Consider the following 13,556-nt stretch of genomic DNA (forward strand, 5'->3'; position numbering starts at 1 on the left):
ACTGGAAAATCGAAGGAACACCCCGCAGTCCCTGGGGCGAGGGAAAAAATTTGCCAAGGTTCCTCAACCCGACTATATAATTAGATGAGGGAGTTGCCTGCGAAAACCGTTTTTTATAGTAACAATAGATTCCATCCGCTCCTCATCAGAGAAGGATGTGCCATCTCCGTTCGCAGAAAAGGCAGCGCCTTCGCAGGATCGAACGAAGCTGGATGTCCTTAGCGCAAGGTCTAGGGACATCTTACATGGTCACATTCCACACTATTTCATTATTATATTTAAACAAGTGTCCCCTTCATATTGATACATGGAGTTGTGCACACATGACACTTTGGAGCTAAGAGAATTTTCTCAATTTCAGATAAACCTATTTATATGATATTCCTGCAAAATTTCAACTAATTATCTTCTTTTTGGTTCGTGTACCAACAGGGTTGTCAGCTTGGTACTTCCTTTACTCGACTGCAACAAGGTTGGAAGTGAAAATAGCACATCCATTTTGCGTGACGACCACGTCTCTAAACTTCCTTTTTTTTTCCCCCAAAATCCAGCCAGTTTCCATCGCCATAAAAATGTACATTTTATGAATTTTTAAAATTATATCGTTTTTGCCCTTCCATTGTTTGTCCCAACTAACACTGTCTGTAGGCTGAGGCCTGAAGGTATGTATTATGACCACCTTAACCTTTCTGTAGAGATGCACAGTAGCATAGGTGTGCAGTAGTTTAGTTGCCCAATAAAAAGGGAAATGTGAACCTGACGTTATTGCACTTTCATATGATTGCAAGATTCCTGAAATGTTTCATTATATGTATTATAAAGAATATAGTTCCCATATCTGCATAGCCTAAGATTAGAGCCATCATTCTCTGCAACATCTTTCGGTCAAACAAAATCTTTTTGCCTCATCCATTTCGTAGCTGACCATTTCTCCCCTTCCAGAACAGGGCACCCACTGTGAATGCTGTTTGGGTCTGTCTCACCATTGAGCCCCTGAAATAAACAGAAATTAGCATGGTAGCAGATGAAATCAATGACTAAGGGAACAACGATAATTTAATAAACTAACTGTATCTATTGATAATGAAATATGTTTTCTTCATGCTTCTCTGGATGCTTTATCTCAAACAGTTAATAACACGAAAATTTTTTTATTTTTTAAACCTTTTTAACAAATAATTTTATTACTAAACCTCCGGGCAAAATTTTTCCAAAACTAAACATTTTGGCCACGTCAGTGTGGGTGGCGTGGCAAGACAACGCTGCCACGCCGCCAAATCGGCGTAGAATGGCGTGACAGTTTTGCCACGCTATCGTGGCAAGATAATGCTGCCACGCCACCAACAATAGCGTGGCAAGCTGTTTCACCACGCCAATGTTAGTGGCGTGGCCAAAAGGTTTAGATGCTGAAAATATTTTTGTCAAAGGTTTAGTAATAAAATTATTTGTTAAAAAAGTTTAAAAAATAAAAAAACTTCTAATAACACACCATGCTCCAAAATAGCACGGCATCTCCTTTGTTTGGCTTGACACACAGTCCTTTGACCATCTTCCCGCCACAGCTACATTCACCATCTCCTGCCTGGAAGAGGGGAGAATTGCAGGATATCAGGCCTACGGTTTGTTAAAAAAACATGTAATATTAAAGAAAAACAAAGATAGATGAAGCAAATTCATCACATGTTAGGTTCATGTCATGCATTAGAGAGAAGATGCATAAATGGGCTCATCACATGATATGTTCATGCCATGTATTAGAGGAACATACATAAATAGGGAAAAAGGAATAGCATAAGGATAGTAAAAGGGCTATTCACCTAAAAATGAGGTTCACAGATGATTGAACTCATGAGCCTTGAATATCTGGCAGATCAATCACTCGATCTAGTTCCATATGGAGTTGTTCTTAGGATTGGATCATACGCTACAAATGCAGTTATCCCAGTTATAGGACAGCACAGAGATCTAGTTGCAATCTACGCTATCAATCCCTCCTGCAAGTTCGATTGTTCCCCCTTAAAGTACGAAAAAATTTCTGCAGGTACAGATACGCCCTAGGAGTGTGTCTAAAAAGGATGCTGATTTGGTAAGCCAGGAAAGACAAAATCGGAACCAGCCACAGTTCACAGTGATAACCAATAGTATACTAGTATCAAACGGTTTGGTAAACCAGCAACTGGTCTGGTAAGCCAGGAAAAAAAACTCGGAACCAGCCACAGTTCACACTCACAGTGATAAGCATACACTAGTATCAAATGGTTTGGTAAACCAGCCACATGTTTGGTAAGCCAGGAAAAAAATTTCAGAACCAGCCACAGTTAACAGTGATAGCCAATAGTACACTAGTATCACATGGTTTGTATAGACAACAAATACATGTTGATAACTTGTTTCAATATTTGTACACATTGTAATATGCGAATCATGGAAACAAAAAGACTGCACAGCAAAGAGTGGCACTTGGATCACAGTTTATGCTAATAAATAACTAGGAAGTAGGAAAGAACTATTGTAAGTAAAGATGAAACAGAAGAAACATGTACAGAGCTATTGATATAGTAGGAAACTATGTCAGATATTTCAACTAACCTGAGGAAAATGGGTTTCACCCCCTTCAACACCATCAGTCAAATACATCAACATTGTTGCAACTCGCTGGCCCCCACGTTTGATGTTAAACTGCAGATTATATATTGATGGTTTTATTGATTTGCATTGTTAGTTAAATGGAAATTGCACTCATAGCCCATCAGCTCGTTTCAGAATATAGTTTGCACCAATCAACCCTAAATTCCAAACCATTTTTTTGTCTTCTAAATGTCAAAACTCATTAAATCAAAACATGAAAAAATGAAGCAAATAATTTATGGGTAAAACTTTTATAAATGTATTGTTAGCAGCTTAAAGCTAACAACAAAATCAACTGTAAAATAAAGTTTCAAAATTCAAGTATAATCTAATGAGTAGACACGGTAAGGCTAGGTTTCGCCGTTGCTTGACGAGGCTATTGGCATATGAGCTGACTTCGCATGATGGTTCAAAAAAGAAAATTCTGCCTTCATCTTCTCCAGAAAGAGATGGAAGAGCAAAAGAAGGCCTTTTCCTTAGTTAAACATTACATAAATGACTAGTCTAATATGCCAAAGGAAGCTCTAGCTCTTTATAGCATAAACAAGGAATTCTACTTACAGTGTCCGAAAAGTAATCATGATGTGGCCTGTAATACTGACTTGGTTCATACCTGCAGTACTTGAAGTAAGCCTCAAATGATTGATTAATAGTCAAGTAAAGAACTACAGGAAAACACTGTCAGCTATACTAGTACCGCAATACTTGGATGAGTTCCCCATTTTCTTCAGGTATCTGAGAGTATACAGAAATCCTCTTCTCTATAGCCTGGAGAAAGCAAAGAAAATATTAGTGGTAGAAGATGAAGTATTCAACTACTCACGTTAAAACCCACTAATTTCAGTCAAATGTGTGATGAGGACAATACTAACCAATGGATAATGCATAGTTGGATAATTTGACAATGCATAATTAATTAGGTAACAGTGTCAGCAAAACCAAATGGTGCATTAGTATGGCGTTATAAGATTCTAATATAATGCCAGGATAAACCCGGAAATATAAGTTAAGTACGTGCTATCTACTTCTGTATTGCAGGAGTCAGGGAATTTGTCAGATTTTACAGATTATGCTACATAATTAACATTGGCGAACTAGGAAGATCGATAGGGAGCATAAAGCAAAAGGTAATATATGCTACTCTCTCCATTTCGTAATGTAAAATGTTTGACTTTTTTATTTACAATGTTTGATCATTTGTCTTATTCAAAAAATTATAAAAATATCATTTATTTTGCTTGTGACTTGCTTTATTATCAAAAGAACTTTAAGAATGACTTGTCATTTTTTATATTTATACTAAATTTTTGAATAAGATGAATGATCAAATGTTGCAACCAAAAAAGTTAAACATCATACATTATGAAACAGAAGTAGTATAAGAAACACAAGCTGCATTTTATATTAGAAGTACCATGACATAAAAGGAAACTGGGTGATCCATATATATGTCAGGTATCAGTGTATTATCTGCCACCAAAAATATTTCTAAATATATGCCCTGTGCTATTGCTGGTATCTTTGGCAGACCATCAACAGAAGCTACAAGTTCTATTGGCATAGTTTTTGATTGGTATAAAAGGTTAGTTTTACATAACGTTACATCCTATAACCATGGTTCTCTTTTATGTCAACACTCCAATCAACAAACAATAAATAATCTCAAATTATCAAATTTTGGTTCAATTTCTAATAAGATGTATTAGTACCTTAGTTTGAATCTAAAATTAGGAGCGATGGATATGCCATACGTTCATCATCTTCTTTTGACCTAAGTACCTAACAAATAAAAGAAAAGGATAAGTAGTTAAATGGAGATCTAGGTGTGCACCATTTTGTATATTGCTATCTTTTAATTAAAAAATGCAGTCAATTTAGGGAACAGATGAGAATCCCATTTCTATGCCTAACTTATGAACATAACATGTCTTGATACTACCCACACAACAAAAATATGTTTTTATTCATCTGTGTCACATGATGGCAGCTTGACAACCAAAATAAATAACGAACAGAAAAATGCTAAAATCATGTTATTTCACACAAACTGACATGTCACAAAAAGCAAATTGTTGCAGCACATACATAACCTAAGATACTTGGTTAATTTCTTCATAGATTCAAGGGAGAATATCACATTAAGAATAAGTGGTAAGGAGTAAGAACCTAGAGTTGGGCATGATGAACCAACCTGAATGACCGGAAACTTTCTTTCTTCAGAATTGACAAACATACCAGAACTTGTACGTACATTACTTTTAACACCCTGTTTCACAAAACAATGGAAATAAATTTCCCAATATTAAAAGATAGGAAAAAAGTTGTCAGGTCACAGGAATGGAGAAGTACAAAAAAGCCAACAGATCAATCAACAACAAAATCCTCAGAAACAATCAAGTAGCGTAATAATCTTTAATAAACATTACGAATGCTTTCATAGAGGAGAGCATGACACGAAAGAGAAATAAAACTTTCATTTCCTCTGTATGAAAAACAAATATCGTATTAATGCGCAAACTATTTTCTTTTGCCTCAAACTTGAGAGGAATGCTAACAGGAATCCAGAGGCTTCCAATTTTGCAAGTAAAATAATCCTACTCATGTTAACAAACAGACTGAGTTAAATATTGCCCTCATGTTTGTCTTATTGCCTATTTCTGTGCACTGAGGTGGGGAAGAGTAAAATGTTTTTTTTGTTGGGACAGAAGAGTACAAGTTATACGACAAGAATTAGAAATAAAAAAGGAAGCATGCCTTCACATTGGCAACTATGCCCTGAACTTTGTAAATCTGCCAACTTCTATTAAAAAATTAACTTCCCAACATTGAGATACAGAGAGAATGACACAAACTATGAAGTACTCCCTCGTGCTTCGTCCCAAAATGTAGCTACCTAGTACTGGATGCGACACTACCTAGTACTATGAATCTGGACAAGCCCTAGGTAGCTCCATTTTGGAATGGAGGGAGCAGAAGGCAAAACATGTACCTTTCCTGTTGCAACATCCACCACAGTGGAAATCTGTAGTCTTGGTCTAGCAATTGCTCTGAGATAATCACACTCCTACAAAGATTAGCAGAAGTGAACTCAGCAACAATTATTTTGCCTATTGTCCATTGTCCACCAGATTGGCAGTTTATGTTTGTAATGTTAAGGACTTGGAATTACAGTTTTTCTTTTGATATATGAAATACAAGGAAAGCATGCCTCAATCACCAAATATAAGAGTTGAGGAGACATAGTTAGCTAACACCAAACCAAAAGATACAGGGTCGAACCTCAGAGCTAAGAAAGTTATGGAAGACAATTATCCGAGGTGTCCAGCTGATGACTTCAGGCTTCACCTACACATTATAAACAAGAGTATTAATGCTATCGAGATTTGACCTGTAATTTGATTATTTGTGTTTGAGTCTGCTACAGATTAAGTTGCCAAAGAAGACTACGTAAGGTCAAAACTAACATGCCTAATCGCCCATACAAAGTGAACCTAATAACAAAAAACATATCATAACTGGATGCTCATTGGTCAAGAAAGATACAATATTTCAACAAAGAACAACATAAATTTTAATTCTTCTTATAGCCGGAAAATGTTCTTCCATAATCTGAAAAAGATACAATTTCAGTATATTTTAAACCCTTCATCAGACTAAAGGTTTGAAAAAATTGCAACATCTCGAGCTAAACCCTTCTCAAGAGAAAAGATTTAAAGATTGTACATCTACATTAACATCTAAAGATATATGCTATTTTTATCAGTAACTAAAAATTTACATCTATTATGTTGATAAAAGAAAATTCTAAGAACCCATATCCATAGTTCACTTCATAATTATGTGCTAATAAACTTGTTGGCCTTTTTGCATATTTGATAGATAATTTTTTCTTTTTACCATCATACCATGGAATATGATCAGAATCCACTTAATCTTCATAGCACACAACACAGTATTGAGAGTTATCAAAATGTAGTGGCATACTTTTGTGCACATAAGAAAATCAATTTTTTAATACATATTGGCATAGGGATTAATCAAGTTAATTTTTTTCTAGTCACATGCACAAAGCAGATAAAATATATAACAAAGTAAAAAAAAAAGCTAAGACTAGCTTTCCACTGTGTTTTAATTTATCAAACTTGAATACTAATTTCAAATCCCCAAATTTATCTGATGTATGTGACAAAAATAAATTTCTGAGTTGACAGTGTCCATGATAGGTAATGATTAACTAATCTGTTTACTACAGATTACAAAAACTTAACCCAATTAGAATTGTTAATTTACATAAAAGGGGGGTATATATATACAACTTAGAACTTAAGCCTTTAAAAAGTAGCACTGCATACCAATCCTAGACGAAGAAGAGCTGCCTCTGGATCATTTTCCAAATGGTTCACATCTGCCATTTAGAAAACCTCATGCTTGGTTACACACAATCACTGAGGACAGAGGAGTAAAACTGTAAAGCATGTAGTTGATGGCTTTGTTGAACATGATTTACTCAGATGCAGGTATGCAGCCCTATGCTCAATTGAATTGCTGGGATTAAAAAGTATTTAATTTGACATGGACCGAGCAGTAAAAAGAATGACAATGACACAGAAGACAAGTAAAAGACAGTTCCAATTATATTGGAAGTACGAGGAGAAGGCTCGCATATATTGTGAGAATGCAACAAATAATAGGGAGGATAGACATACGGGAGTGATCATCTAGCCGGCGGAAAAATGCTAACTGAAGCAAAGAGCCTGAAATTGTGTAGAACAAAGAAAGATGAGAAAATTATGTTATTGAGGCAACACATAAATCTGTGTGAAACAAATGGGGATGTTAGTTGAGGTGAAGAGCCAACATTTGTAGAAAAACTGAAATGGAGCAAAATCAAAAATAAATTATGGTCAATGACCCAATAGTTGTCATATTTCGTCCAGATCAGGTAGAACTAAGGCCGCGTTTGGCTGGTGGAAGAGAGGGGTTAAGTTATCCGGCGCAAAAAAGTAGTAATAGATTAGTACATGATTAATTAATTATTAATTATTAAAAAAATATAAAATAAATTAATATGATTTTTTAAAGCAACTTTCCTATAGAATTTTTTTGCAAAAAATACACCGTTTAGCAGTTCGGGAAAGGGGAACTAGATATCTAAGCTGCCTTGCCGAACGGGGCCTAAATGAAACAACATATTCATAATTTCAATCTGATAATGTTTACCTTTTTTGCGATTACTTACACGCGCACACACCACTACACACGTAACACCACACTCACACCCTCGAAACTCACACCCTCGAATGTGCCCCCTAACACATGCTCAAAGAGACGGAAACAAGCGGCAAGATTTGAACCCTGGTAGGTGGAGTCATGCACCCATGATCCACCACCACACCACACATGTTTCCCCGTGATAATGTTTACTTGAATTTGCTAGGACACATTGCGCTGATTTGGATAAACCAATACCAAAAGTCTTTCAACATCTGAATATGTACAGAATAATTTCTTGACCACCCACATTTTGAGTTACGGCATGCAGCATGTAAGCTCTAACTTAGGTACTCCCCCCAATCCCAAAATAAGTGTGGCCTTCTAGTTCAGTTATAAGTGGTCTCTTTTAGTTCAAACTGAACTAGAAGGCTAAGTGCAATTTTGGGACAGACCTAGTAGCTTTCAATTGTGCTCACGAGCGCACAGCAATGCGTTCGGGACCAGCAGCCAACACACACTGGGGCGCCATCGATGCAAAATGGCCAAAAACTAGCCTTGCTTCATAGCATTACAGCAATTCAAACAACCCGGCGCCCCAACGTAGCCGCAGGAACTGCAAATTGTTTAGAGCTAGTTTTCCCCGCGCTCATGATTCATGGCCAATCCGGCTGTCTCCAGGGCGCCAGATTCAGCAGCAAGTAGCAGCCGGCCGGCCAACGGAATCACGGAGCTGAACCCCTCGCGCCGACCCAACTCAACATCAAACAAAAAAGCGGAACAACACGGCGACGAAACCGCCCCGATCCCAAATCGAGACGAGCGGTTCCGAGCTTAGCCGACGCCGACGGGGGAGGAGATAGAGACGCACGCACCTAGTATCATGCCGAGGGTGACGAAGGTGAGCAGCGGCAGCAACCGCTGCGCCCGCGACCGCGCCATCCCCATCCCCACCCTCACCCCCACCGCCCCCGTCGCCTCCCCCCGCCTTGCCGTGCTACTGCCTGCCGGTAGACGGAGAATGGGAGAAACACGAGGAGAAGACGAGACCCGAGCCCGCGCGCGCCGCCGGTTTCACTATTTCTGGGGGTCGGGGCGAGAACTCCCGGCGAATCTCGGGGGCCCTGGTCGTCGTCGCGGCGGCGGAGGCGACCACGCCGGAGTCGGGTCGCGGCCCGTCGGTCGCCTCGGCCTTTTTATCTCTCGCCCCCAGACGACTCGGGTCCGCGTCAGCCCAAGTCAACAACGCCTTTCATTTTATTTTATTTATAATAAAAAGCAGCTCATTAATTAATGATGACCAATTAGGGCATTTTCTTTTAAGTCTACGTCCCATCGGATATTTAGACAAGTATTAAATATAGACTACTAATAAAATTTATCTTATATTTTGGACTATCTCACGAGATGAAACTATTAAGCCTAGTCTAATATGATGCTACACTAAATATTTGCTACTCGTGGCTTAAATAGATTTAAAAAATTTGTCTAATGAAATATTTTTTATTTATACAATTTATTTTATTATCAGTCTATATTTCATGCTCTTGATTAACATTAAATATCCAATATGAGAACAAGGGCTTAAAAAATCCCTGGATGCATACGGTCGCTTACTCTCCACTCGCCACGTGACGGCCACCGATGGCCGACGATCGCATCTACGCCACGGCGTGGGCGGCGGCGGCAGCGGCGATATTCGGCCGGAACAACGGCGGCCACAGGCCGGAGAAGCCCAACGGCGGCGGCCGACGCAGCGAACCGCCTGTCGCCGCGGCGGCTTGCCGGAGGACGAGACGAGGAGGAGCACGCCGACGCGTCGACGGCGCTGCGCGTTCTGCATCAGCTGTACGACGGAAGGGGGATGCGGTCGGTGGTGGAGGTGATCGTGCCGGCCGAGGCCGCGCGTGCACGTGAGGTGGCGGCGTACGGTGAGGGATGTACACCCGTTTCTTCCTGGAGCGAAGCGCTCCGGCAAAGCCGGTGCACGCACGCACGCCGGTCAACTCATGCACCACGTGGGTAGGGTGTAACATTGACTTTTTTGTTGGTTTATTGCGCTCGTAATTAGTTTAGTACAAAGAATTTGATACCGTTCGATTTTCTTTAAGGCCTTGTTTAGTTCACAAAAATTTTTTCAAAAACATCACATCGAATTTTTGGACACCTAAATAAAGCATTAAACATAGATGGAAAAAAACTAATTGCACAGTTACGGAAGAAATGTTGCGACGAATCTTTGATCCTAATTAGTCCATAATTAGTCATAAGTGCTACAGTAACCAACATGTGCTAATGATGGATTAATTAAGCTCAAAAGATTCGTCTCACGGTTTCTAGGCTAGCCGTGAAATTCGTTTTTTCATTCGTGTCCGAAAACCCCTTCCAACATTCGGTCAAATATTTAACATGATAACTCTTCCAAAAAATTTTCTCAATCTAAACACCCCCTAGGGTCTATACTATGAGTCCGTCTAGGAGTCAGGTGACTCAAATTTTGAAGATTTCAGTCAAGTCAAAAAGACCTGTGTGGGCTTCCTACCACGTACCCCTTCTTCCTCCTGTGCTGGCCTATCGGGCCCTTTTTGCTCAAGGCCTGTCCGCTTTGAGGCTTAAAACAAAAATCATCGATATTTAAATTGTCAATTTGCCTCCTTTACTAATCGATTAGTCAGCTTACACTTGTACAATGTGTAGAATGAAGTTGCTCAAACCTTAGTAAATATCTGCATTATTAAAAACATGCAATTTTAGCATGAGGGAAACACAACTTTAGTATAAATAAAGTACAACTAACTATGTACTTTTTATTTTTAGTGGCCTTTTTACGAATATCCTATTTTTCTGGATTTTTCACAACTGGACTACGTCAATCCTAAATTTTGCATTTTTCTCCCAACAATTCTTTATTTTGATCTAAATTTTTCTATTTTTTACCTATTTGATGTCTTTTTCTTTTAACTATCTGTCAAACTAAAATTGCATAATGTGTATGCTAAAATTGCACAGAGGGTAACATATATAGTTACATAATATGAAAATAAGCAACTTCAGTATAACCAATATGCAACTTCGCCATAAATTAAGTGTAACCATAGTTTATTTTGTGTGAGCAAAAATCTAAACATTTTTTATGCGCCCTGGTGCTACTGCAACAGCAAATGGAATGTGCTCGGACACTTTTTTTCTGTCCACGTGTTGTTCTGTAGTTTATTTTCGTGGAATTTTTATAAATGTGCTGATTTTCTAGATTTATTTTTGCAACCGGATCTCGTTATTCCTCATCTATCATAATTTTTTTTTTGCCCCAATGACTTTTGTGCTATTTGTTTTTCATGTTAATCCTAACGCAATTTTTTTCTCCAGATCTACGTGCTCCTTTTGTTTTCTTCCTTTGATCATCCACTTTTTTCCAGATCACCATAGGACGTCCGGTTTGGCTTGAGTAAGAAGACGCTCAGTCCAACTACATCTAACTTTTAGCTATAAAAGTCCAAAATACTGCGTGTCCCTAGTCACATCGAATATTTGAATATTTATTATAAATAGTAAACGTAAACTATTAATAAAACTCATCCATAATTTTGGACTAATTCGCCAGACGAATCTAATGAGCATATTTAATCCATGATTAGCATATGTGATGCTACAGTAAAGATTTTCTAATTATGGATTAATTAGGCTCAAAAAATTCGTCTCGCGGATTAGCTCTTATTTATGAAAATAGTTTTTTTGTTAGTCTATGTTTAATACTTCAAATTAGTGTCAAACATCCGATGTGACATGGGGCTAAAAAGTTTAGCCCCATCTAAACTAAGGCCATGTTTAGATGGCAAAAATTTTTGGAGAAAGATCACATCAGACGTTTAACCGGATGTTCGAAGGGGTTTTCGGACATGAATGAAAAAATAAATGTCACGACTGGCCTGTAAACCGTGAGACGAATTTTTTGAGCCTAATTAATCCGCCATTAGCACATGTTGGTTACTGTAGCACTTATGGCTAATCACATATTCATTAGGCTCAAAAGATTCGTCTCACGATTTCTCATATAACTGTGTAATTAGTTTTTCATTTTGTCTATGTTTAATATCCTATTTAGATGTCCAAAGATTAGATGTGATGTTTTTGGGTCAGAATTTTTGGAACTAAACAGCCCCCTGAGCCCAAAGATCAGGAGGAAGAAGGGGTACGTGGTAAGAAGGCCACGCACGTCTTTTTGTTCTAGGTAAAGATCCAACACCACGAAGAAAATTGACTGAAATCTTCGAAAATTTCAGTCACTTGACTCCTAGGAGGACTTTTTTTGCTGTTCACGTGTTGTTCTGTAGTTTTTTTCGTGGAATGTTTATAGATGTGCTGATTTTCTAGACTTATTTTTGCAACCGGATCTCGTTATTCCTCATCTATTAACCAATTAAAATATTTTTGCCCCGATGACTTTTGTGCTATTTGTTTTTCATGTTAATCCTAACGCAATTTTTTTTGCTCCAGATCTAAGTGCTCCTTTTGTTTTCTTCCTTTGATCATCAACGTTTTTCCTGATCACCATACTAATCACATCGGACGTCCGGTTTGGCTTGAGTAAGAAGACGCTCGGTCCAACTACATCATGCTGGGTGTTTGTTTATGGGGACTAAAGTTTAGTCTCTAGTCATATCGAATGTTTGGACAGTTATTATAAATAAACGTAAACTATTAATAAAACTCATCCATAATCTTAGACTAATTCATCAGACGAATCTAATGAGCCTAATTAATCCATGATTAGCCTATGTGATGCTACAATAAACATTTACTAATTATGGATTAATTAGGCTTAAAAAATTTGTCTCGCAGATTAGGTCTTATTTATAAAATTAGTTTTTTTATCAGTCTACGTTTAATATTAGTATCCAAATATCCGATATGACATGAGATTAGTCCCACCTAAACTAAGCCCAAAGATCAGGAGGAAGAAGGGGTACGTGGTAGGAAGCCCACACACGTCTTTTTGACTATTTTTGTTCTAGATAGTATCCAACACCACAAAGAAAATTGACTGAAATCTTCAAAGGTTTCAGTCACCTGACTCCTAGGCGGACCCTTCTTTGACCGTGACAGATGAGACAAAAATATTCGGACATAGAAATAATAAGTTATTGATGAGTTAGTTTGAGGTCATATATAAAGACGAATATGCAGGCGGCTAGTTTAAATAGCTCACCTAGCAATGTCTCCTATCATAAGTGGCGTTTCCCTACGATATTGGAAACAGAGGCTGTGTACGTAGATCATGCGGTGTTTAGATTGAGAAAATTTTTAGAAGGTGTCATGTCAAATATTTGACCGGATGTCGAAAGGGTTTTTTGGACACGAATGAAAAAACGAATGTCACGGTTAGCCTAGGAACCGGGAGACGAATCTTTTGAGCCTAATTAATCCGTCATTAGTACATGTTGGTTAATGTAGCATTTATGGCTAATCATGGACTAATTAGGCTTAAAAGATTCGTCTCAAGATTTCTTCCATAACTGTGCAATTAGTTTTTTGTTTGGTTCATTTATATTTATATTTAGATGTCAAAAATTTGATGTATTGTTTTTGGAAAAAGATTTTAGGAACCAAACAAGGCCCAAATATGTAGCAGTGGTCTTCAAGTTTTAAAAACCAAAAATGACAAAATACTTTTACAAAAATCGTATCACTGCTATCGTACCTTCCAGACCACAAGAGGG

The 13,556-nt window shown here is 38.0% G+C and overlaps 1 protein-coding gene across 1 annotated transcript; it reads right to left on the reverse strand.

The window, feature by feature from the left end:
* Positions 1-304: 304 nt before the first annotated feature.
* LOC102701810 (prolyl 4-hydroxylase 1) lies at positions 305-9,037 on the reverse strand. Its single transcript, XM_006652118.3, has 11 exons — positions 8,715-9,037; positions 7,335-7,382; positions 6,981-7,033; positions 5,908-5,973; positions 5,618-5,692; positions 4,820-4,894; positions 3,326-3,396; positions 3,190-3,241; positions 2,590-2,679; positions 1,490-1,582; positions 305-993 (listed from the first exon to the last, which is right to left on the reverse strand). Exons 1-11 carry the CDS (start codon positions 8,785-8,787, stop codon positions 886-888), a joined length of 804 nt encoding a protein of 267 aa, XP_006652181.1. The 5' UTR covers positions 8,788-9,037; the 3' UTR covers positions 305-885.
* Between the last annotated feature and the right edge of the window lie 4,519 nt (positions 9,038-13,556).

Source organism: Oryza brachyantha, chromosome 4 (genome assembly GCF_000231095.2).
Source record: "Oryza brachyantha chromosome 4, ObraRS2, whole genome shotgun sequence".
NCBI classification, from domain to species: Eukaryota; Viridiplantae; Streptophyta; class Magnoliopsida; order Poales; family Poaceae; genus Oryza; species Oryza brachyantha.

Coding starts and splice junctions, on each gene's coding strand:
- LOC102701810 (XM_006652118.3), bottom strand. CDS start 8,787: ATGGGGATGGCGCGGTCGCGGGCGCAGCGGTTGCTGCCGCTGCTCACC. Junction 7,383..8,714: donor CACCCTCGGCATGATACTAG/GTGCGTGCGTCT, acceptor ACACAATTTCAG/GCTCTTTGCTTCAGTTAGCA. Junction 3,397..4,819: donor GAAAGTTTCCGGTCATTCAG/GTTGGTTCATCA, acceptor TGCTTTCTCCAG/GCTATAGAGAAGAGGATTTC.